Source organism: Astyanax mexicanus, chromosome 7 (assembly GCF_023375975.1).
Source record: "Astyanax mexicanus isolate ESR-SI-001 chromosome 7, AstMex3_surface, whole genome shotgun sequence".
In the NCBI taxonomy this organism is placed as follows: domain Eukaryota; kingdom Metazoa; phylum Chordata; class Actinopteri; order Characiformes; family Acestrorhamphidae; genus Astyanax; species Astyanax mexicanus.
In genome coordinates this window covers 17,959,872-17,984,862 of record NC_064414.1, presented here as the reverse complement: position 1 = coordinate 17,984,862, position 24,991 = coordinate 17,959,872, and the positions used below count along the sequence as shown (strand labels likewise).

At 38.2% G+C, this 24,991-nt stretch overlaps 2 protein-coding genes across 2 annotated transcripts in view; one reads left to right on the top strand and one right to left on the bottom strand.

The window, feature by feature from the left end:
- The window catches only part of phf10 (PHD finger protein 10), a 297,697-nt gene that overhangs the window by 15,547 nt on the left and 257,159 nt on the right, over positions 1–24,991 (bottom strand). The window lies entirely within an intron of this gene.
- actr2b (actin related protein 2b) lies at positions 491–24,991 on the top strand. Its single transcript, XM_007247354.4, has 9 exons — positions 491–631; positions 4,834–4,944; positions 10,412–10,627; positions 13,262–13,334; positions 14,593–14,729; positions 15,145–15,294; positions 19,423–19,568; positions 21,211–21,343; positions 23,344–24,991. The coding sequence occupies exons 1-9, from the start codon at positions 584–586 to the stop codon at positions 23,512–23,514; spliced, it is 1,185 nt and encodes a 394-aa protein (XP_007247416.1). The 5' UTR covers positions 491–583; the 3' UTR covers positions 23,515–24,991.

Below are 24,991 nucleotides of genomic sequence, written 5' to 3'. Positions count from 1 at the left end.
AACAAATCCTGTCCGGATAGGTCTTTAAAGTCTCTGTAGAGTCACCTCGAGAGCCAAGGTGGGCGGGGCCATGAATACTAATTCACAAGTTGATGTAGACACGGGTGCTTTTCCTGATCGACCTGTTTTTCTGAATATATTTTGTACTAGCTACTGCAGACAATGGAGGTTGAGGTTTCATGTGCAGCATGAATATACAACTCAGAGAGACTTATTGTATTTCACAAAGAACAAGAAAAATTGATTTTATTTTAATATAAATTTTATATTAGGATAGTAGTGTCTTATTTACACATTACAGAATTCCAGAACTCCATAACTGGAACATAATTCAGGTCTGAAAGAGTTAAATTAAGAAAGTTTATTTTCTCTTAATATTGATTAATTTTATTAGAATGACTGTGATATGTGATGTGTATGTGATGTATCAGTGTGTGACTGAGTGAGGGCTGCTTCAGGGGACGCGCTTCGCTGATGGGTTTGTCGGCGGCTCTGCTCTACAGGAAGTTAAACCCCGCTGTTCAGGTTGGGCTCGGTTGAGTGAGAAAGTTGAGCAGGTCTGTCGGCTGCTGGGTTTGGAAAAATGGACAGCCAGGGAAGGAAAGTGGTGGTGTGCGATAACGGAACCGGGGTAGGTCTGCAAACCTGCAATCTCACACAGATTTCTGACTGTTCTTGTGTTTTTTGTCAGAGGAAAAAAAAACAGCGGTAATGAGCAGAGACTGACAGGAAGTTAGCAGCTAGCGCTAGTGAGGCTGCTGTCAGAGCGCAGCTAAGCTAAGCGGGTAGACTAGAGGAAGAGACTGAGAACGGTGTGCTGATAAACACTGAATTTATCTTATTGTGTAAAGCCCACGAGTTATGCGTGTGGTAGAGCCGCGGAGCTGTGTCTTTTCACGCTGTTTGCTAGTTTTCTAGTCTAATTTATTGTTTTAGCTCAACATTTGTAGGATAACTCCCCGGTAGGAGCTGAGCTAGCTTAGCGTCTACTTCCTCCACCCAGTTTAGGAGAGAAATGTAGCTAGTAGCGTTAGTAGCTAGCTAGAAATGGTGACTCAGTTTTAGAGCTGAGCAGGGCAAAGGAAAACAGCATTTTTAAATGGGAAAGTGTTTAATGGAGGGGAGACAAATCTAGCTAGCAAGCTAGTTAAAAAACAGCTGAGCCCATTTCCACAGCTAGCAAGCACCTAGCTACTTTTCATAGCCAGCTAGGTTAGGTAGGTCAGCTAGGTAGTTAGTATGCAATCTAGCTAGCTAGGTTTCTGTTAAGATACAATATAGGGAAAGCTTGGTAACTAGGTTGCCAGGTTTAATCTGTAATAGTGAAAATACATACTAATCGTCTACAGACACAAACAACGCCCTACATATAGTTCACTAAAGCAGACTGTTACTCATAGGTAACGTTATGCACATTGATGTCGCTACTTCCTTAGCCAGCAACCTTCACCATAGCTGCTAGAGCTGTTATAGTTCTATGAAGTGAGTAGGTGTGTCTGTCCCATGTTGTCCTCTCGACCCTGTTCTTAACACACCTGATCCAGCACATCAGCTAATAAACAATACTTTGTGGGTTATAGTAGGTCTAGATGATGTGGCAAAAATCTATTTTACAATATATGTCTTATTGTCTGTACTATCTTATGCTAATATCAATACAAGCAATATTAAAGCCTTTGAAAATGTATGTAATTTATGTTGTCCCTTTAATGAACGTCAGTGACAGATGCTGTAAGGAATGTCAAAGTAATAGTGAACTATCAGAAAGAGATTTTTTTATGATCAAATGATTAAAACCTTTTTAAAGCTTTTGTGTCACGGTCAGACATTTGTACTGTAGTCAGCACTTGTAAGTTTACTCAAGTCTTGGTTTCTGGGACTTATACATCTCTGATCATGGTGTATATTAATTAGAGGTGGGCGATATTTCATGGTATTTTCTCGATAACAATACTTTTGGCGATATTACAAAACACTGAATTAAAAAAAAAATATTTCAACAATACACTACTGTAACAAAATGAAAATGATTTTTTATTATTGCATATGATATAATATAGCACACCCCTAACTGAGATACAAAAAAAAAATATATCATATTTGTAACAGAAGTAAATGATCTAGAATGCCATGATGCTAATAAAGCATAAAATAATAAAATAAATGATACTGGACATATATAATCTTTCTCTAGTAGATATATAATGAGAACAGTGTGATTTTTTTTTTTTTTTTTATTTTGCTAAAAACCGAAGATAAAAAAGTAGTACCCTGATGTGATAATTAGGGGTGGATGCTATCATGGCACGATATTTTAAGGTATAATATCATTTATAACAATATCAATAAAATGTTGGTGATATTATTGCATACAATAGAATATTAATATTGATGTGTGGTGGAGTAGCAGAGCGGGGCACCTATAAAATGTTTAAGGCAGCTACTATGTGGTTAGCACCAGGTGCAATGTGTTTTTTCCCCCTGTTAGTATCTGGTTCTTTTGTGGGTTAAATAAGTCTATCTCAGCTCATGATGGTGTTTAACACCCTAATGTTGAAAAGTTGAATTGGCGCTCCATTTTTCACAGCTGTTCAATATGGACTACTTAAACAGTGAGCTGAGACATACATTTAAGTAGTGTGAAACTAGCAGTCGATGCACTACAGCCTGCAGTTCTTCTCGACCTCTTCTCATCGTAAAACACAGACTCTGAGAGGAAGTGCAGTGGAGGAGTAGCGGAGGCGGTTATCAGCCGATATATCAGGAGGAAGTGAGATCAGCTTTAAAAGCCACACTGCACAGTACACTTGATATGTATGACCTAAGTCAAATGACCATGTAAGGTAGCCCGCTTTGTCGCTGAAGTCCAGACATCCCAGTCAAGATTAAAAAGATCCAAAGATTTACTATAGCTTTTGTGTTCAGCTGGGAGCTTTTGCTGCACTCCAGAAAAAGGCTGCTGTACTTAATGCAGAATGTGCAGTTTAGAATCGATATTGAGTGGTCAAAAGTGCTGGTGCTTGAGAAACACATGGGAAAAAAAACTTACAGTACCATTAGATAAGGATTCAGGCCACATTTTCAAAAAGAAGCTTGTTTAAAATAAATCTTGAAACACTTCTAAAGCGCTCATAAAATATTTGCTGATCTGGGCAGCCATTTGGAGTACAGTATGGCCTTAATTCCCACCCCATTCCTAAAGCCCTCCTTGAAGTTACACTTTTTTTATAAGTTGTCGAAAGGTGTGTAAAATGGGTGTAAGTGCTTCAAGTTGTTGCAGAGTTTAGAGCAGAACTGGGACACACTTCACCTCATATCCCTTTAACTGTATACGATACTGCTGCTTCAACACTAAATATGGCAGTTGTCCCAACGCTGGGTATAACAGTTGCTGCTATGTTCGCTGTGCTGCTGCTCCAAAAAAAAAAAAATAAGTGATCCGGGAGTAGAGAATCATGCTGCGTTCCATTTACCTGAATGATGTCACCCCAGTTGACTGCGTTCCAGTTAAACATTCCAGTGAATGTACAAGCTTTAAAACATTTTCAAGTATAGCAGATTTTTTTCAAGCAATGAAGTACAAATACTTTGTTACCTTACTTAAGTAGAAATTTATCTATACTTTACTTTTTGCCTTAAAGGTGTGTTTTTTCTTACATTACCTTTACTTTTATACTTTAAGTAATTTTGAACCAGTACTTTTATACATTTACCTGAGTAAAACTTCTATAGAAGTGTTTTTAAACCCTATATACTACCGATCTATGTATTCTACCTGAGTAAGGAATGTGAATACTTTTGACACCTTTACAAAAAGCAGTAACATAAATACATATATGTACTCTTATTTTTGCAAATTTAATTCAATTTGAAAGAATGTCACTGCGTATGTGGCATATGTATGATAACATTTCTAGAGGTGCTACAGGGGTGTGCCATATCAAATCGTACCCAATAATATCACCAACATTTTTTAATATTTTGAAGAATATTATACCCTGAAATATCGTGCCATATCACCCACCTCTAATTATCACATCAGGGTACTACTTTTATTTGATGTTTTAGCAAAATAAAATTCACACTGTTCTAATTTCCCATTTTATATCTACTAGAGACAGTATCATTCATTTAGCTTTAATCCTGGATATATGGAGATATTTGGAATGCATTATTAATATCATGACATTCTGGTTCATTGACTACTGTAATGAATCTGATAATATTGATATTCTTTTCATTGCAGTAGCAGTAGTAATTTGTCATATCGTCAAGAGTATCGTCATCGCAAAAATGCTGTGAAATATCGTGATTATATTTTAGGGCCATATCGCCCACCGCTACTACAGATTACTTTAGCATTTAATATCTGGTTTTCCTTTTTTAAAAATGAACAGACAGTATAAGCATCTAAATGTTCTAATCATTACAATGGCCCATGTGAACCTTTCTTTTTAAAGGACCGTGTATTAGCCCCTGTGGGTATTATTATTTATAAAGATCATGGATCTTATTATGTTTTAAAAATAATATTTCTCCTTTTTTTTACAAAAGGATAATTGGCACACTTTCATGCAGTAAACATAGGCTTAACATGATTCTCCCCAGTTTATCACTAATTCTTGATGTATAGTTGTGCATTTGTACTGTGCAAGTTATGAATATATCTATGTTGTAAATGCCAAGTACTTTAAAAAACTCAATAAACAAAGCTTTAAAAAAAAACAAAAAAAACATGATTCTCCCCCACCATGTGTTTATTTAAGCAGTTCACACTGACTGTTTCTATTGTTTTTCTAAGTCTTTTTTTTCTGTCTCTGTCTTTATGTGTAGTTTGTGAAGTGTGGCTATGCAGGTTCCAACTTTCCAGAGCACATCTTCCCTGCTCTGGTGGGCAGGCCTATCATTCGCTCAACAGCTAAAGTTGGCAACATTGAGATTAAGGTGAGTTCCAGATGTTCCCCACAACACAGCAGACATTCTACCCGGATAACTCTTTGACGTTTTCCAGCACACATGGGTATCTACAAGGCTAAAAATGTATAGAAATGTGCTGCTGCACTACTTTCTCTTTGAAAAATTGTAAATCCAATGTGAGTGCACTTATTTACAGCACAAGAACCGCAACACAGATTGGCCGAAAGAGTGAAACATTGGCAGTTCTGATTGTGGACATGGGTTCAGTGAGGTCATCAGCCAGCAGCTTTGCTGGTTTTCAAACTGTGGGTTGCAGTGTGTCTCAATTTTTTTTATTTTAACAGTTTATCAGTCATATGTCTGAACAGTTAGCCCGCCACAACTGACATGAATGCGCAAAAGAACAATGCTTCATGTAAAGTTTCGGTTTCATTTTCTACAGCATCACAGTTCCGGTGGCCGACAGCTGGGGTTAACACTGAGAATGTGTTTGAGATCTCTGTAAAAGGGGCTTGTTATTTGGCCACTTCTTCAGTATGTGAGTCACATTGCAGCGAATCAGATATGTATTAGATATTTTAAAATTGGATCCATTTCAAAATTTAAAATATCAGATTCAGTGTGTGTGTCTTTTTTTTGTTATTCACACTGCAACATGTGACACATCCGTCACATATGATAAAAATGGTCAGATTTTGGCTAGATTTTCCTCCAGTGTGAACTTAGCCGTAGATATATGGCCTCACTACAGACATGGGCAGTTGGTACAGTTGTGTGTAGGAGCGGATATCGTGATCATGATGATATAAGAATAAAACACCAATTTATTTTTTTGGCCTTGTGAGAGAAACTGCTGAGCTGAGCTAAGCTCTGTTGTGTTTGATTTGTTTGTCACTGCATAGCATAATGTAGCATAGCTTATTTTTGGTATGTACTATAGTGTTACTTGAGAATGTTGCTGGCCTCCTTGTCTGTGCATTATGCATTTATGTATCTGTTGATACTATAGTCAGGCTGTTAGATTAGCTTTTAGCCTAGCACCCACTTTCTGTTCTCCCCTTCTGCAGCCACTGGTACCCAAGAAAAGCTGTACATTTCTTGAGAGAGCAGATGCTAAAAAGTCAGTGAGTTAGTAATTTAACATTGGGTTTACATTCTCTTTTTTTGTTTGTTCTTCTTTTGAATGAAGAAATCACAATGTTTCATGGGTTGAAACTATTTAGGTTTGGATGGTATGAAATAATACATTTATGTCACTCTACACTTTAACGGTGTCTCCAAACAAGAATGGTATTGTGTATGTATACTGTACGACGTGTCTAACATGCCAAATTGCATGTAAAATGGCAACACCATAAGGGGGCTCTTTGGCAAATTTGATGTTTCTTGCCAAAAAAAAAAGGGGGGGGGGGGAATACACAGGGTCATCCTCGTTATAAGTTTAGCAATGTACTCTGTTTAAATCGAAGGCAAAGCCAATAAACTTGGACGCAAGAGTCTGCACAATCTGCAAGGTGTGTCTCAAAACACTCCTTTAATCATTCACTCAACTGTGTACACAAGTTAAAAGCTTTATCTTTTAAATGTGTGTTTTGACCCTGATTTAGTTTGGGCGCTAGTTTTGATCATCAGTACTCAGGTTAGTTAGAATTAGCTGTACTGAGCTCTCTGATACTCTGCATACTGTTTTTTAGAGGATAGCTTAGCAAGTGACTTTCAGAACAAACACCACAGGAAGTTTTAGTGAGACAGATTGGAGTGTGTTCTGTGGTGAACAGAATGTTAGCGATTGTGCTAGTTGAGCGAAAACCTCAGATTAGCTGTGCTAAAAAAAATAAAATATTGTCAGACTGAAGGTTGAACATTTACTGTATGACTGATTTAAAAATGTTTGCACTGTGTTGTCTTCACTTAGTCAGTAAACTGAAACTTGTGTTTGATTATTTTTCAGTTTAAAAATAATCCAGAATTTGATTGTCCTGTTGCCACATGAACACAGGACTTGCGCAGCCCCCAGTAATATTGTATATTGTGGTATGACTATATGAAAAAAGCGAATACCACCCAACCATATTCTTATTATTTAGCTGTGCCAAGCAAACAGAGTTTTTCATTCTAGGGCAGCTTTAATACTTTTATGATGATGTTTTATTGGAATGTTTATCCAATTTTATTTTATAAATTATTTGCTGGTTTGTAAGATAAACACTGACCCTATTGAAGATCCTTTCAATGTTCTTTTACAAATCAGTCTTTTCACTGTCCCTGCTGACCTTGATCTTTTGACCGCCTGATCTTTTCTCTTTACACTCCCCCTCTCTTTTCTTCACCTGTTGAAGTAGAATAACAAAAAGATGGTAAGTGCAGAGTGTGTGCGTTTGCACTGATCGCCTGTCAAGAAAAGTATGATTGCCATGCACTGTACCCAAACTAGAAAACTGTATTTTTATAGTTTGTCTCACTTGAATAACACATTTGCTTATGTATTCCTTGATTTTACTTTAGCTTTTCTGTTGGTATGTTTTGCTGGTTTTGCAGTGAGTGTTCCTAACATTTTAGTTTTTCTCTTAGTTCTCTCATCCAGAAATCTCCCTATTTAGGTTTTTATATCTGCTTATTAACAAAAGTAAATCTTCCGTAAAATTGCGGCCGGACTTTTAAAGCTGCAAAGTTGCAAATGCCTTTCACAGAACATGGCAGTGCTTCAAAGTCACACCAAACCTCACAGCCTAAGTTCCTCTTCGGTGTTCTGAAATAGCTTTAGCAGAAGTCGGCCTCAAGATGGAAGAAGCTATTTAAATGTCTGCCTTTTGCACGACTGAATGTCACTGTTTCTGCTGTCTTCTCCGCTGATGGGTAATCAGTGAAGGCTTGGCTAGTGTGATAGTGAGTCAGATATTCAGAATTGCTGCCATAGGAGCTTAATGAATTAGGCATGTGCAGCTGAATAACTATATAATTGCTATTCTCAGTGTGTTAGGACATAATTCCACAGTATGGGATTAGAATAACTATAATATTTAAAGACCTCCTTTTACAGCGCAGTAGAAGCCTGTACTTCGGATATGACTGTGCAGTACCCAGGAAGCTAGTCAGACAAATGAATTTTAAGCAGGCTATTATTGAAACCACATGGTGCTGCCCGACTGACGCTTCTTCAGTGCCAAAGCACACACAGTGCTTGTGCACGCCAGCTTTTTAAGATGAATCTGTCCGTACGCCGTACTGCGTGGATTATTGGACACAGTCCTGCAGAGTGTCGTACAGGACTGAGTTCTTTTTATATATGGTTCTGGGTTTCCACAGCTGTTTACAGGCCTGGTAGGGCTTGTGTTCCAAATGAAATTGCTTAAAGTTAGACCTACATTACCAGTCAAAAGTTTTGATACACCTTCTCATTGAATGTTTTTCTTTATTTAAGTTATTTTCTACATTGTAGATTAATATTAAATATATTAAAACAATTAAGGGACACATGGGATTACGTAGTAAACACTAATAGTAAAAACTATTGTTTATCTCCTTTATGATGCTGAAAAAACGACTCCAGTTTACTCTACCTCATGAAGACACTGAGATTAAAATACCAAGAATGTACAGATCTATCCTAGAAGCTAAATGTGGCTACTTTGAAGTATCTAATGCATGTGTTCCTGTATAGCTTTAATGATTTGAAGTACCCAATTTACAATGTAAAAAAAAAAATCTTAAAAAGAAAAAAAAAAAATCTATACATTGAATGAGAAAAGGTGTGTCCAAACTTCTGACTGGTACCCACTGCTGTGGAGTCAGCCTTCATTTTTAAAGGAAGTCTGTCATTTTTCTAGCCTGACCACAGGCCTTGAAAACATGTTCAGAAAACGCCACACATTCAAGTAGGGGTGAGCAGTGTGGCCCTAAAATAATGTCAGTTTTTTGGGGGGTTCTCGTTCACGACATCACGTTCAGTGTGTTTACATGAATTTTTGGTGGAAACGTGCACCCAAAGTGTAATTGTGGTGCGTGGCAGTGGACAAATAGCTATTTTATTAAATAGATGTGTGTTCTGAAGTGACTAAGATTACCAGAGTAGGTCATTCCGCCTGTAATTTTTACATACATGGTCGTTCTGGACGGGAATAAAATCACACAGGACCCCCCCCTTAAAAGAGAAAATTACCCCAAGACCCCCTGAGAAACTAATGCCGTACAGATAGGGCTTAACAGATATGGTCAAAGTTCAAATAAGATGCTGCGGCAAGATCTTAAACAGGTGGTTCGTTGTGGCTGAATTAAAACAATTCTGTAAAAAGAGTGGGCCCAAATTCCTCCACAGAGATGTGAAAGACGTGTTGCCAGTTATCAGTAAAGCTTGATTGCAGTTGTTGATGCCATGGGTGTCCCAACCAAGTTATTAGGTTTAGGGTGCAAATAATTTTCATACAAAAACTGCTTTTTATATTTAATCGAAAATTAAAATATGTTTGTTAATTAGAAAAATGTAAGTATGATAAAAAAGCAAAGTAAATCTGAAGGAGGCAAATACTTTCTCACAGCACTCTATATGGCCTGTAGAAAGAGCTTCCTTAATATAAACCAATAATTGAACACAGGGCAACAACTTTCATTGAGTAAATAGTCTCCGAAAACAGTTAGCATTGCAACTAACCTGCTTCAGCACTGCCAAGGCCTCCTGCTGCTAGGTTTGTTAGCATCAGGGCTTTAACAAGGCTGTTAGCATCTTGTCCAACCTGCTGTTCTAGGCTTCATAACACAGGTTCAGAATAACCTACAGATTTAATGCACACATCATATCATACCTACCTCTCTTTCCAGAAATTAGATCCCTAAAAGGTTTCTAGTCTGTAAATCTGTCATATTCTGTTAAATGTTCTATTATTTTCTGTTACTATTATTATTATTATTATTATTATTATTATTATTATTATTATATATATCCCCCCCCCCCCCCCCCCCCCCCCAAATCTGCACACCAGGGCATATGCTAGTTATTAAAATTTACATTCTTATAAAAAGAGCCAGTCTCAGATCATGGCCACTGTTGGGTCATGGTTTCAGTTTGTGTGAAAATTACTAACAGAGTTTGATGCATGCAGAGTTTGACTTCTGTGCATGCTGGATTTGCTAACGATGCTAAATGGCTTTGAGGGGGCGTCTAGTCCTTTCGTCTGTTCATCTCATCTCAGCGGTTTTGTGCACCATGCCTGTTCTCAAGCTTAACCATAGTGGAGCCTCTGTTGGTTCTTAAGTCACCATGGTTGTGTATGGTGGAGGATACGGGCAGATTTGTGGTGCAGAATCTCCAGTGCTATGTGCATTTGTTCTGGGTATGCTGCATTTGCTATGTCCATAGTGGCAGCTCTGCTGTCACATGAGAATCCTGTAGGCGCAGGATGAGTTCTGGTCTGTTCCTTGTAGTGACCTTATTAATGACCTTTCTGTTCTGGTGTCAGTACTGTTAATGAAAGGTAACCTCTGATATATGACCCTGTAGGACCTGATGGTAGGGGATGAGGCCAGTGAACTGCGCTCGATGCTGGAGGTGAACTACCCCATGGAGAACGGCATTGTCCGGAACTGGGATGACATGAAGCACCTGTGGGATTACACTTTCGGCCCAGAGAAACTCAACATCGACTCGCGCAACTGCAAGATCCTCCTCACAGAGCCTCCAATGAACCCCACCAAGAACCGCGAGAAGATCATTGAGGTATGTGCCTTGCTTTAGATTTTAAGACTGATAGAATGTTGAGTAAAGAGATGTGTAGAATTAGGTTTATAATAAATAAAATATCATCATCAGTTCTTTAAGAACAGTCAGTAAGCTGTAAAATGCCATAACTACCTCAAGTTTTTTCCACTGCTCAGAGATGACTGACTGTGACTGAGCTGGGCAATATGAAAATATTTGATCATATGTGATAAATGTGTTATTGTGATAAATTATACGCATTTTTAAGTATATTGTGGATTACCTGTGCTTAATAAACACACAAACTGACCAACTGCACATTTGATTACAGAAAATCTAATTGATGCACATTTTGAATAAAAGTCATCGTAACTTTGTCTTTAAATATCGTCGTATAATATTTTTACCATTTCACCCAGCAGGCCCCACATAGGCAGATCTGGATTATTTTTTGCATTTAAAATAGGTTTTAGTAATTTTGTTTACTAAATACAGAGGTTTTTTGGGGAAAAAAATATCAATTTATCATCTTGTGAACAGCGAATCAGATTTTTTCATATGCATGTTTCTAGCTGAATCTCAAATACCATTTGACTCCCTTTATGGTAAACTATGTACAGTTTTTTTTTTTTTTACACCTGTAGTTCCTTTCTCTGGTCCGGATCAGTTGATGAGTTCGTTTACTTGGAGCGATTTCTCCCTCTGTTTGATTTGGTTTCACACAGGCATGAACTTAAACGCACCAATTAACCAAGCGAGCAGGCTGTGTCCTCTGATTGGCCAGAGCTGTCTGGCATGGAAATAAATATAAGAATATAGGAAAAAAGAAAAGATATGGATAAGATTCTTTGTTCCAGCGCGAATCTGTTGCTTTAACAGTGAAGCGCTGCGCTTTCAAACACAGTGTTTGGACGTGCAGCCCTGATGTATAGTAAACAGAGTTGCACGGCTGCAGGTAGTGAACACAGCACAGACTGTACATGCATGGACACAGTGTTTGTTCATAGCTGTGGTAATCAGCATTATCTGGCTAATATATCAGTTAAGACTGCGCCTTATCAGCAGTTTAGCTCAAGTTAGATCAAGTTCTCACCACAAGCGAACCTCAGCAGCGTTTGTCTGGGACGAACTGAGACCACCACCTCTCGGTCCGTTTCTTTTGATCCGCACCAGAGTGCGAATACTGTTTTCACACCTGCTCAATCGAACCGCACTAGAGTTACAAACGGACCAGAGTTCGTTTAACCAGACCAAATAGTGCTGGTGTGAAAACGCCCTTAGTCATAAAACTACATAAATCTGTGTCTAGACACAGAAAACACTAAATGTTAAGATTTGACAAATAAATGCAAATACTGTTCTAAAACATACACGGCCTAGCCCAAAAATCTTGCATTGATTTTGGGAGATTCAAACCGTTACGCAAAATCTTCTCCACCACATCACAAAGATTCTCAGTGGAGTTAAGGTCTGGACTCTGGTGGCCAATCCATATGGGAAAATGATGATCTCATGCTTCCTGAACTCCTGAAACCATGCCCTCTTTCACAGTTTCACAGCCTGAATAATCCTGCCATCTTGAAATATTAAAATCCATTGATGGATTCTTCCTTAAAGAAAGTTTCCCCATTGTACTTCCTCTTTTTAATAGTGTGTTGAGCAGTTCTCAACCCAATTTTAGTAGTTTCAGTTTCATCTCCTTAGATATTTTTTCTGCTTGATGCATTCCAATTATGTTTTAAAAACAGATTAAAATCTTTTCCACAACTAATAGGATGTATCAAACACATTGTTTAACTGCATCAGTTAGGATTAAATTACTTGTTGCCAGCCGGAACATAATCACCCATGCAGGAATTTTCCAATGGGAGGCTTTTACCTACCTTAATATTTGCTTAGTTAAATCCAGGTGGTGACCTTTTTTTTTTGTTTACCAGGCAGTATATGATGCTCTGTTTATATTTTGAATCTGTAATTTAGTGACTTGCATAGGGCACTCAATAGGGAGTAGTGCGTAATTTGGGATTAAACATGTTTTCTCTCTTCTTTGTGGAGTGTTCATGTTTCTCTCTTCATGTCTACTTCTCCCTCCTGGGCTACCATGCATATGCAAGTGTTTTTATCTGTGTGTGGATGGAAATGTTATAGGCCTTAGATTGTAGAACTATGAATGTAGATAATTTAAGATGACATTAAAAGTACCTATGTTTGCTGAAAGTTGGTAATATTATTAATTATATGTATTTTGCATTTAAATGTGTGTAGTGCTGAAAACGTAAATCACATATACATGCTACAAATGGAAAGGATTGCTTACAGATAACATGGAGGAAGTTGTGTGTCAATGTTGCATGTTGCAAAAAAAATTGGTTAAGAGTTCCTCTTAACCGCTGATCCTGCTTCTTGCCTAAGTGTGGTGGTTTCTTTAAATCCATGTATTCACTAGAAAAGATCAAAAATGATGTTTCAGTTCTTGTACTTCCCTATTTAGGGGTTATGAACCATTTGAATAGTCAGAATTATTTATTTATTTTTTTTAATATTATATTATATATTATATTATATTATATTATATTATGGTACTTTTTGTATTATTATGCATGTATGATATATGTTCTGATATTGTTTTGTTCTTTTTGGGGTTTTTTTTAGGTTATGTTTGAGACCTACCAGTTCTCAGGAGTTTACATTGCTATTCAGGCTGTGCTCACATTGTATGCTCAAGGTACGTTATTGAAACCTCCACACTGATGCACTGTGTATTTTGTATATGGTCACAATATTATATTGTGAAGTTTTCGTACTTAAAGGAATGCAGAGGGGGCTACAGGTGCAGTGGACTTCCCACGCTGCCACTGTGATCCAGGGATCGTTGGTTTAAATCCCAGGTTTTGGTGCAGTCCATCTGCAGCTGGAGCCTCAGAGAGCATGATTGGGCTTATTCTCTCTGGGTGGGTAGATGGCATTCTATCCCCACTTCACTCCCAATGGGACTTGGTGCATCAGAGCCTGTCCCGAGAGCACGCTGGCTACATAGTGATGCTGCATCATCAGCAGTGTCTGATTTCTCAGGTATCAGAGGAGGCATGTGCTAGTCTTCATCCTCCTAGTGCTGGGAACATTGTCAGCGATGTGGGGAGGACTTAGGAGTGGTAAGGTAATAATTGTCCTTTAAAACTGCAGGAAACTGTATGTAAATAAATCATATATATAAAAAAAGATTGCCAATTAACTTACATCTAAATACAAAAATAACAGCTCTGGAAAAAATTAAGAGACCACTTAAAATGATGACTTTCTTTGTTTTTACCAAATTGAAAACCTCTGGAATATAATCAAGAGGAAGATGGATGATCACAAGCCATCAAACCAAACTGAACTGCTTGACTTTTTGCACCAGGAGTGGCATAAACTTATCCAAAAGCAGTGTGTAAGACTGGTGGAGGAGTACATGGCAAGAGTCAAGAAAACCAGGGTTATTCCACCAAAAATTGATTTCTGAACTCTTAAAACTTTATTAAATTTAATTTCAAGTCAATGTAATTTATATAGCGTTTTTTACAACAGAAGTTTCACAAAGCAGCTTTACAGAGAAAAACAGGTCCATGCCTCTTACGAGCGAGCACCACAGAGATGCCTATTATTGTGGTGAATACAGTGGCAAAGAAAAGTCTAAAGGCTCTGCATCTTTTTTTATTCCAGCAATTTCTCATTTTCTGCAAATAAATGCTCTAAATAACAGTATTTTTGTTTGGAATTTGGGACGAATTTTGTCTGTAGTTTATAGAATAAAACAACATTGTTCATTTTACTCAAATATATACCTATAAGTAGCAAGATCAGAGAAACTGATTCAGAAACTAAAGTAGTATCTTACTTTTTTTCCAGAGCTGTATATGTACACTAAAATCTTTCTGTAGCTACCCAATTCTTTTGGTGTTATTTCTATCTTTTTTAATTGTCATTTTATGTTGTGATTACAGGTCTCTTGACAGGAGTTGTGGTGGATTCAGGCGATGGCGTTACCCACATCTGCCCAGTATACGAGGGCTTTTCTCTTCCTCATCTCACTCGCAGATTAGACATTGCAGGCAGAGACATAACTCGATATCTAATAAAGGTGATTCCCTTTGCTTTGCCGGTTGTTGTATGCTATCAGTTTGCTGGATAATTAGTGTCTTCTCCATTAAAAAAAATATATGTTGGCATAGCAACAGGTGATAGATAGCGCAGTAACATATTTAGCCAACAGATGCCGCTACTTCTTTTACTGTATATGCATGTGGCGATGCGGCAGAATAATTGTTTTTCAGGGGGCCATAGTCAAGTTGGGGGCATTTGTTGTTTAAGACTACTGCCCTAACTTTAAAGCGCTTCAGGAAACCCTGATGTTGAATGTATTATAAACTTGTATTGTATTGGACAGTAGTTTCAGTTTAGCTGTGTATATAAAGTTCATGATTAATAGTTAAATTGTTTGTATAAATGAATTTTGGCAGTTAGTATAATGTTTTCCTTTTGTTGCCGTTCTCTAGCTCCTGCTTCTGCGAGGCTATGCCTTCAACCATTCAGCAGATTTTGAGACTGTACGCATGATGAAGGAGAAGCTGTGCTATGTGGGCTACAATATTGAACAGGAGCAGAAACTCGCTCTGGAGACAACTGTCCTGGTGGAGTCCTACACGGTCAGTCCACATACTGCTTCAGCCACTTTTTCTAAACTTAATACTTCATCATATTATTAGTGTATTGATGTATATACCGAGCATTATAAGTTGTTATTTGATGCACAAATTGTACTTATGTGATTGTACAATCCAATTTTTAACCCTGATAAAAACCCTGTCACAGAATTATTATCTAGATCTAGAGTTCTAGATACAATTTAATTCCCAAATAGTTTGGTCTGATTAACAACAATAGGAATCACACTTGTAATACATAACCAACCTCATGACATACTACAGCGGCCACGTGGCATTATTTGCCATTTAAAACCAAAAACAGCACAACCATCAACTTTATAGTTTTCTGTTTCTGTGTGCGTGAAGCCTAGTGTTAGATACTTACTGCTATACTCAGTGGCTGCTTCACTTGTAGATGGTCCAGATTCATTACATTAAATTACATTACATTTGGCAGATGCTTCTGTCCAAAGCAACTCATAATAACAATAATGATGTACATAGTGTAGAATAGAAGAAAAAATATATATATATTAAAAGTTAGGCCAGGCCTAAAGGAGGTCAAATGGAAATAATGGGATAAAGAAGGAAATGAGGGAAAGAATAAAATGGGGTTAGAAGTAGTTAGTGTGTTAGAGGTGTTAGGAGAGTAAGTGCTCTTTGAAGAGCTCTGTCTTCAGGAGTTTCTTAAAGATAGCGAGAGATTCTCCTGATCTGGTAGTGGAAGGTAGTTTGTTCCACCATTGGGGAACTCTGCATGAGAACAGTCTGGATTGCTTTGTGTGAATGTTTGTTTGGTAAAGCGAGGCGGCGTTCATTGGAGGAGCGCAGCGGCCGGGAGGTGGCTTAAGCCTTCAGGAGTGAGTGCAGGTAGGAAGGAGCTGTTCTGTATCACCTTGTAGGTGATTGTAAGAGCTTTGAATTTGATACGAGCAGCAACTGGTAGCCAAAGGAGCTCAGTCAGCAGTGAAGTGGCATATGCTCTTTTTGGCTGATTTAAGACCAGGCACGCTGCTGCGTTCTGGATCATCTGGAGTGGTTTTACTACACAGGCCTGGAGGCCAGTTAGTAGGGCATTGCAATAGTTGAGGCGTGAGATGACCACTGCTTGTACCAGGAGTTGGGTGGCCAGTTGCGTTAGAAACGGTAACATTTTTCTGATGTTATACAGCACAAAGCGACAGGATCGAGCAACTGAGGCCACATGGTGCGTGAAGGAGAGCTGGAAGTGATGCTCCTTCATCCATGCGGATATGTCTAAAAAGCACTGTGATATCCGTGCAGAGATCAAAGGGTCATCAGGCGAGAATAACAGATAGAGCTGGGTGTCATCAGCAAAGCAATGGTAGGAAAAGCCACGTGAGCAGTAACCTGACCTAGAGAGGTGGTGGACATGGGGAAAAAAAGAGTGGATAATGAGTGTGTTGAGGACAGCTGTCCTAGCAACGACACTGTGAATGAGTGCCCTGATTCAGGGTCTTTGTTGTCAAAGGTTTTAACTATTAATCCATGTTATGTATAAAATGCATACCACAGGACAACCACTTTACTCAGCCTCTTACTACTAACATAGCTAGCTTGTTAATCTATTGGCTAGCACACATTGCATGTCATGTGACTGTTCTATGCCAAACCAATTAACGACCTAAACATGTTTTGTTTTGCCAATAAATGGACTAAATATCCATCACATCTTAAATTACATTTGCTATACTATCTACAAATTTGAATTTTTATTTCGACCATTTCTGTAAGGAAGCCACTCAGGTGCTTGTGCAGTCTCTTGCCATTTTAAGGCTTGACTACTGCAACTCTCATCTGGTTGTCTTCCACTGCGAGCCACCAAACCCCTGCAACTAATTCAGAATGCGGCAGTACGACTCGTCTTCAGTCTTACCAAGTTCAGTCATGTGACTCCTTTGTTGTGTTCCCTCGACTGGCTTCCTGTTGCTGCCCGCATCAAATTTTAAACCCCTGACGCTATCCTACAAAGCCAACAACCAGCTTCTTCTTACTTGATGTCAAAGGTCAGATCAGCACCAAGAGCTCATAGAGCTTCCAATAAGGCTTGTCTCGACCCACCATCACTCAAGCCCCACAGAAAACAAACATCACGACTCTTCTCTGTGGTGGAACGAACTTCCACCTGGTATCAGAACAACAGAGACACTCAATGTCTTTAAACTCCGACTGTAGACTCGTCTTTTTAATTCTTTTTTATAAACTAACAATTTTCTCTTCGGAGTTTAAACATTATCGAAGCATGATGTATATATCTTTCTTTCTAGTTTGTACAAACTATCTATGAATATATATTTTTTTAATAAACAAATCACTCATTTTGTAAGTCGCTCTGGATAAGGGTGTCTGCTAAATGTAAATATATTTATGCACATATGAGTCTGAATTCCTATTTTTTCAAAAGTTACAGTACAATAAGGCCAGTCAAAACATATTACATATTTACACGTCACTCTTAAAGGCGCAGTAACATAAAACAGAATATTAATTCTAAGGAGTTAAAGAGAGGTTAGAATGTGGTTGTAAAAAATATTTTTTTTATAAGTTTTTAGTTGTGTGTAGGCCACACAAAATGTATTGAAGTAGAGAATATTAAAGGGGAAATGGTATATAAGATGTACTAATGTACTATTTTTTTAATGCTGGGAGATGAAGACACAAATGTAAGTGGTTGTGTTAAAAAAGCTGACATGCAGCTGAAGATCTGTGTTTGCTGGAAGTGTTCTTGAGGAGTGGTTAGCATTTATGGTTATATTTCCCAGGCTGACCAATGGTAAATGCTTAAAAAAAAAGTGGCTAAAAACTTGCTTTGGGAAATGCCTCAATTCACAGGCTTGCATCTGCTGCACAGTTTCATTCGCTGCATTCTGACAGGCTCCTGTCCGTGAGGACCAGTGACACGGTGGGATGTAGGGATGGGGTTTCAGTGAAGGGAGGAGGCTGCTGACCAGTCATTCCCTCCTTTTCCTGTGACTATAAAGTACGGGGGTAGAATTTTCTTCTGGAGGTTTTGCTTTTCTTTCCAGTGTGTTTTCCATAAGAGGGGAATGAGGGGGAGAAAAAAGTGAGCCGAGAACATTAAGTAGTAAAACAAGGAGGGCAGTGTGGCATCTGCGCTACCTAACTAGCATGTAACATCATTTCCTGCGTGGCCGCAGTTCTTTCCCAGCTGGGCCGCTTGGTGTTTCCGCATCTGGAAACCCCTCAATGGACTCTTTATTCACCCACGCTCCCCTCCGCCATCTTCCTACTACTCATCACCACCAGGGTGGAGATACCACGCTGACCCACCTCCTACTCACCAAATATAAAAGAGAATTTGATTATTGAGGCAGATTTCAGAAAAGTCCTGAGCCAAATAACATATACACTTGGGATGTGAAAGAGAGCTCATGTTAAAGAAGTTCTGTTAAAGTGAGGTTTTGGTGAGAAACTGATTATTCATACATGCAAACATATCACCTCTAATTGGCCAACAGTTAGAAATGTTTTAAAATAAAGAAATGTTTACTAATAACAGTCTTTGCAATGTCATATGTTAGTTTACAGCATGTGTAATGCCCTGCTAAGTGCATTTCATCCACTGACCTAGTGTTAGAGTCTCTGTAAAACGCGAAATCCACCGGAGATCCTATGTAAACTAAAGTTACACACCGAGGTGGGTAGTCCTGGTTCAGAAGGTACAGATCCACCTTGGGTTTTGTTGTGCAGCAGCAGAGCCACCCAGGCAGTTAAAACAAGTTGGCTGTTGGCTAATATCGATCCGATTTAATTATTTAATTATACCCCCTTGCTTTAGCTGATCACTTTTTGTGTACCTTTTTTTAAGCAGGTAGTAGTCACACCTTAATGAGAAAATGAAAAAAAAATTACAACTGAACTGAATGCGTTTTTTTTTTTTTTTTTTTAACGGCTTGTTTGTATTTGACTCCTCACACAGTTCAAGCACTGGTTTACAACCAAGACACAGCATTGTTCTTTTTATTGATTTTCTGCTTAAATATTATCAGAAATGTATTTCATCTAAATTTTGTGTTTTGTGTCCAGCAGAGGCTTTTAAAAAAAAAAAATCTAAATCAGTTTTTGTTTCTGTCTTTATCTCTTTAGCTCCCTGATGGTAGGGTGATTAAGGTTGGAGGGGAGAGGTTTGAGGCACCAGAAGCTCTGTTCCAGCCCCATTTGATTAATGTGGAAGGTGTGGGAGTGGCCGAGCTGCTCTTCAACACCATTCAGGCAGCAGACATTGATACCAGGTAACAGAAGGCTCCACTTTATTTCTCTCTGTCTCCAAAAATCCTTCTGAATGTGTGTTTACCAAATAGTTAATTTGCTCTGATCTCAATCAGAGGCACAGTTTGTGATCACACCATGTGAGAACGTTCTCTCCACCCATTGGTCAGACCCGTCTCTAGCAGGAGCAAGTTTTGGGCTAGTGCATATTTTCATGCAGTTTAACGCAGATCAACAGCAGAGATGGCATTTGTTTATAAATACAGTAATTATATTGACCATTTACCAGGATAAAATATACATGCAGAACAGAGATTAACTTTAACATGCAGAGTATTCCTGATGCTTATTGAGCTCAGGTCAGTTTTCACTACAAACAAGCTGCTCTAGAGTGTGTGTTTGTTCACATCTGAATATGATTACTGTATTCACACCCGTCCAAATTACGTGTAACAAGGGTTAAAACAAACCTAAGTTCAATTTAATCAGATGAAAATGTGCAGGTGTGAAAACCTGAAACTTTATATGAAGGCATGTATTTCCTCTGGCATTTAGAAATTCCAAACCAGAGCCTGCATCAAGTTTTATGTCTTTGTTAGATTGTGTATTGTATATATTTAGTCTGGTTAGTTTTGGTTTCACACTACACTTTAAAATAACTTTAGTACATCCTGTCATCATCAGCTGTGTGGGTGGAGTCTCTCTATACTTGATATTAATTGGTTGGTAGAATGTTAGTTATGAGTTCGGCGAGTTGCTTTGCCAAGTGTTGTGATGAATTTGAGTTCTTTGTCAGAATCTGACTCCCCTTCTTGTACATGCATTCCACTGAGCAGAATGAGTGTAAAAAATTATCCTCAGACTCCTTTTATTTCTGTTTATAAATAAGGATTAATCTACTGTTACAGTAAATAAATGAATTCACAGTCTAAGCGATTGTGTTCATACTGCTGCGTGACGTGCCTGCATGCAAAGGGAGTCGGATTCCGGTACAAAACCAGCTCTATTTTACTTTGTTTAAGATTCTCTCAACTTCCTGTAATTCATCTGTTGGTCCAAACCATCTAGAAAAGTGCTTTCACACTGCAGGAGGACCGGCCGGGGTTCAGTAGATCCGTACAGAGAAAAACTCTGGTGCTTTGATCTCAACAGTGGTTTGTGGTCCCTTTCACACCTTCTACTTTTGATCAGACCAAACTAAAAAGTCTGAAGGTCCATATCAAACAAACCAGGGAGGAAGCAGCCTTTGACATGAGCTATTCCATAAATTGTCTTTTGATTTTATGTAAATGTACTGCAAAATAGGCACCCTAGGTTTTTATTAAAAGGGTTTTTATACTTTATAGAAGACACTTATTTTCATCAAATCCAAATGTACAGTCTTTAGGTGTATATTAAAGGTTATTTGCATTTTTTATTATATATAAATCAAGGAATTGTGAAGGAGTAGCTACAGAGGTTGTGTTGACTACCTAAAACTGACTAAAAATGCAATTTTTTGTCCAAAATGTGCCCACATTTGCGCATAAGATTGCATAAGCACATTTGTAAATATGTTTATTTAAAAAAGCAGCACAGGCCTCATTGTTTTCACTATTGTATGCATATAAACCCTTGTGATATGAATGTTTGTTTATTTCTTTTCCCCCCTCTTTTCTCCCTCAGGTCCGAGTTCTATAAACACATTGTTCTCTCAGGGGGTTCCACCATGTACCCTGGCCTCCCCTCTCGGCTGGAGAGGGAACTCAAGCAGCTCTATCTGGAGCGTGTGCTTAAAGGCGATGTTGACAAGCTTTCAGTGAGTATACTCAATCTGTAGGTGCTGCATGATGGAGTTCCAATTTTCTGTGACAAACTTTCTGAGACCTGAATTAGATTTTTTTTTTATTTTCTCACGTAGCATTAGGTTAGCTTACTTGCATATAGTAGTGTTTCATTACAGCTCATCCTTTTATGTAATGGCTTTTTTTGGGACCGCTGTAAACAATATAATTAGGATCACACATCAAGAAGATTCTTGTAAATTTAATGATTTAGCATTTTTCTGATGCTCTCAGTGGAATGAAGTTGAAGTACCTATTCTGACCAGCAGGTGGAACTGATTAGCCACTTTGATAACAGACAGGATGGAGCTCATGTCTCTTAATTGCTGCCTTTAGTCTGGATTTCTGAAACTGATTGAAGTCCACTAATTTTAAGAACCTACCATGTCTTTAAATGTTCTCTGAGGAATCGAGCAGGAAGGAGGCTTTCTAGAAAGATAATTCACACTTGCATAATAGAAAAACTGTTAGATAAAGCTCTGTTGTTTACCACAACTGCTTTGACAGTTAATTACCAGTGTTTTATGTTACACAACACACTTTATGTCCCTGATTATCATTAACAGTTAATGATGTATTTTATGGTATTATACATACAGCATTGCACAATATTTTGCACACCCGAAACATAGAAACATCTCTAGAAATAAAGTTGGTCAGTACTATGTAAATGACTGATGACTGAGACATGAATAGATAGAAAAAGAGGTGCATCCTCCAAGTATTCCTGGATTTTTTTGGTTGATGAGACTCTCCTGACTTTCTGAGTATAAAATCTCACTTTTGTGGGCATTGCAGTTTAATTGCTTATTTGAATCTTGGAAGGTCCAACTTCTGATTTCAGCACAAGAGAAATTCACTTAGGATGTCCAATCAGATCTTCTAAGAGGCAAATAAAGTGAAGTCTTTTTTTTGCAATAGTTCTGCATGATTTGCATCTTCACCTCACATCCTACATGGGAAGAGCTAAGACTCAAGGAAAGGAAACAAGGGCAGGAAACAAGTACATGCAATTAAAGACGTGAGATCCACCCACACTGTGCAAACAAAAACAGGGGGACAGTTCTTTGTCCCAGGTAGCATCTACACACTGCCTGTTTGCTCTCTGTCTCAGTAAGAATCTGACCATTAGCCTTCTGGGCTGCCCTCTTGTCAGAACACTATTTCTGGATGATAAATTACAGATGGGTCACTTGATATGTTTGAGCAACATATGTCTGTCCCGAAGTTGTTCTCAAGGCAAATTAAAAACCCATTGAATCCTCAGATAACTTATTTAAGGCTCTCTTATGCCACCTGTTCTCAAAGTGTTCATAGTTTAAGTTGGTAGATTTAAGGACCGTTAAAGTGATCACTGGTTTTCCAGTGAAATTGGAGTAAGCTATACATTTACAGTGCTGGGAAAAATATTTGCCCTTTACAGATTTTTGTTTTTGCTTTTTTAAGATACTTACATTTTTCAGATTATCTAGCAAACTTTAATATCAGACAAAGACAAGATTGCAATAAATACAAAAATCAGTTTTTAAATTGTTTTCATTTATCAAGAGAAAGAAGCTATCCAATCCAACCTGGCTTTATGTGGATAAATAATTTTTCTCTGATTAATTAACCGTGATTAACCACATTTTTTGCAAAGATGAGTTAAATTTTACCAGCCACAACCAGGCCTTATTACTACCAGACCTGAATCACTCAACAACATGAAACAGCTAAAAGATCTCAAAAAGCAACACATTACACCCTGATCTAAAGATATTCTCGAACCGATGAGAAAACACTGTCTCTATCAGTCTACCATCTATCAGTCTGGAAAAAATAATTTAGAAAAGTCATTTCTAAGGCTTTGAGACTCCACCAGACCACAGTGAGGGCTATTCGCAAATGAAGAAGCGTGTTTGTTCTTTTTTTTATTATTATTAAACTGTCTTTCCATTGCATTTCACTCATGCCATGTCTATTTTCCACCCTGTAGAAATTCAAGATCCGGATTGAAGACCCTCCACGGCGCAAGCACATGGTGTTCCTGGGTGGGGCCGTGCTGGCCGACATCATGAAAGACAAGGACAACTTCTGGCTGACCCGGGAGGAATATCAGGAGAAGGGCATGCGCGTGCTGGAGAAGCTTGGCGTCACAGTCAGATAAACTCCGTTACAGTCTCCAAAACCTCCGGCTCCAGCCCACCGCACCCCCATCTCCCCACTATTCCATATACAGGATATCCAGAGCATCTGTCCGCGTGTGTTGTCATATTTCCCACCTCCTGCATTCTGCTTCTCGTGCCACTGAACTGCGTGATCACTTTTAGAGAGAGAAGACTTGGGGGTGTAGTGTATGAGGGATAATGGAAAGTGAATGTTAGAGTTCAGCCTCCAGTTTCTTTGGTCCTTAGTCACTGTCCTGACACACCAGTAGCAGAAAGTGGGCACTAGACAGCTGCAGCAGGTCACCAGCATTCATTTCAACTTATGTCAGTCGTTCTTGTTTGAGGTCCTCTGCAATACTGTGATGATGGTGGTGGTGATGATGATGACTGAGGGTACATTTAAGCTTTCACACCAAATCTAATGGATGAATACATGTGTGCATTGCATAGCTAGGACCATCAACAACCTGTGTATGAGTAATAAATCAAACTGATATAAGTTGCAAAGGATTCTTGTGACATAACGAGTGTGTTATAACACTGTCTGCCTAACAAAGAAAGGTATAAATGAAACGAAACTCTATCCATCTAATCTGTGTTACAAATACAAACTGTAATGAAACACCAAACCAAACTTAATGACGGTTATTGCTTTTCTCTACTGTGTGTGTACCAGAAAATGGTCTCTGAACAACAGGAAACAGCTCAAGTCCTCCAGTCCCCTTTTTCTAACACTCTCTGTCTCCACTTTCCTTGTTCATGTGTCAAGTGCTTGTCCTTAATGAGTTCTTGTGCTCAGGGTTTTGGTGTGCTGGGCTAAAGTTTGTTTTTCCTTTTTTTTCTTAAAATATATATATTTTTTTCTATGCTTTAGCATTGACTCAGCAATCCCTTTAAATGGGAATTGGCCAGTTCTTTCCAGCTCCCAGCTATTCCAGAAGATGATCAGATGATGTAAGAGAGAGATGGGAGATTAGTTTTGCTATTATTTTTTTTTAAGTTTTACTTCTAAATCCCTATTACCTTAATTTGTTTTGTTCATTTGCAGTTTATTGCTGTCAAAATTACACAAATTGTGTAGTATAAATTTCACTCTACAGTGAACTGAAAACGACTTTCCTTGTTATTCAGAAAAAAAAGTTATAGTTTGTAAAGCTCTCAGTGTGTAACTGAGCTTAAGGGGGTGACACCAGCATGGCTGATTATTATGATAACTTGCAGGCAATATGGGGGGAAAAAATCTTTTTACTTTTTTTTTTTGTATTATTTTTTAAATTCCTTTTCAAGCCTCTGGGCCTCGTATACTAGATGCACCTCATACTCTTTGTACGTTTCCATAAATGCTCATGCAGTGCCAAGGGCAGTTGATCTGACTGGATCTCCTATGTTCTTTTTTTATTATTATTGGTGTTGTTATTAATATAATAGCATAACTGCCTAATGTTGATTTAAATAAAGAACTTGATTTATACATAA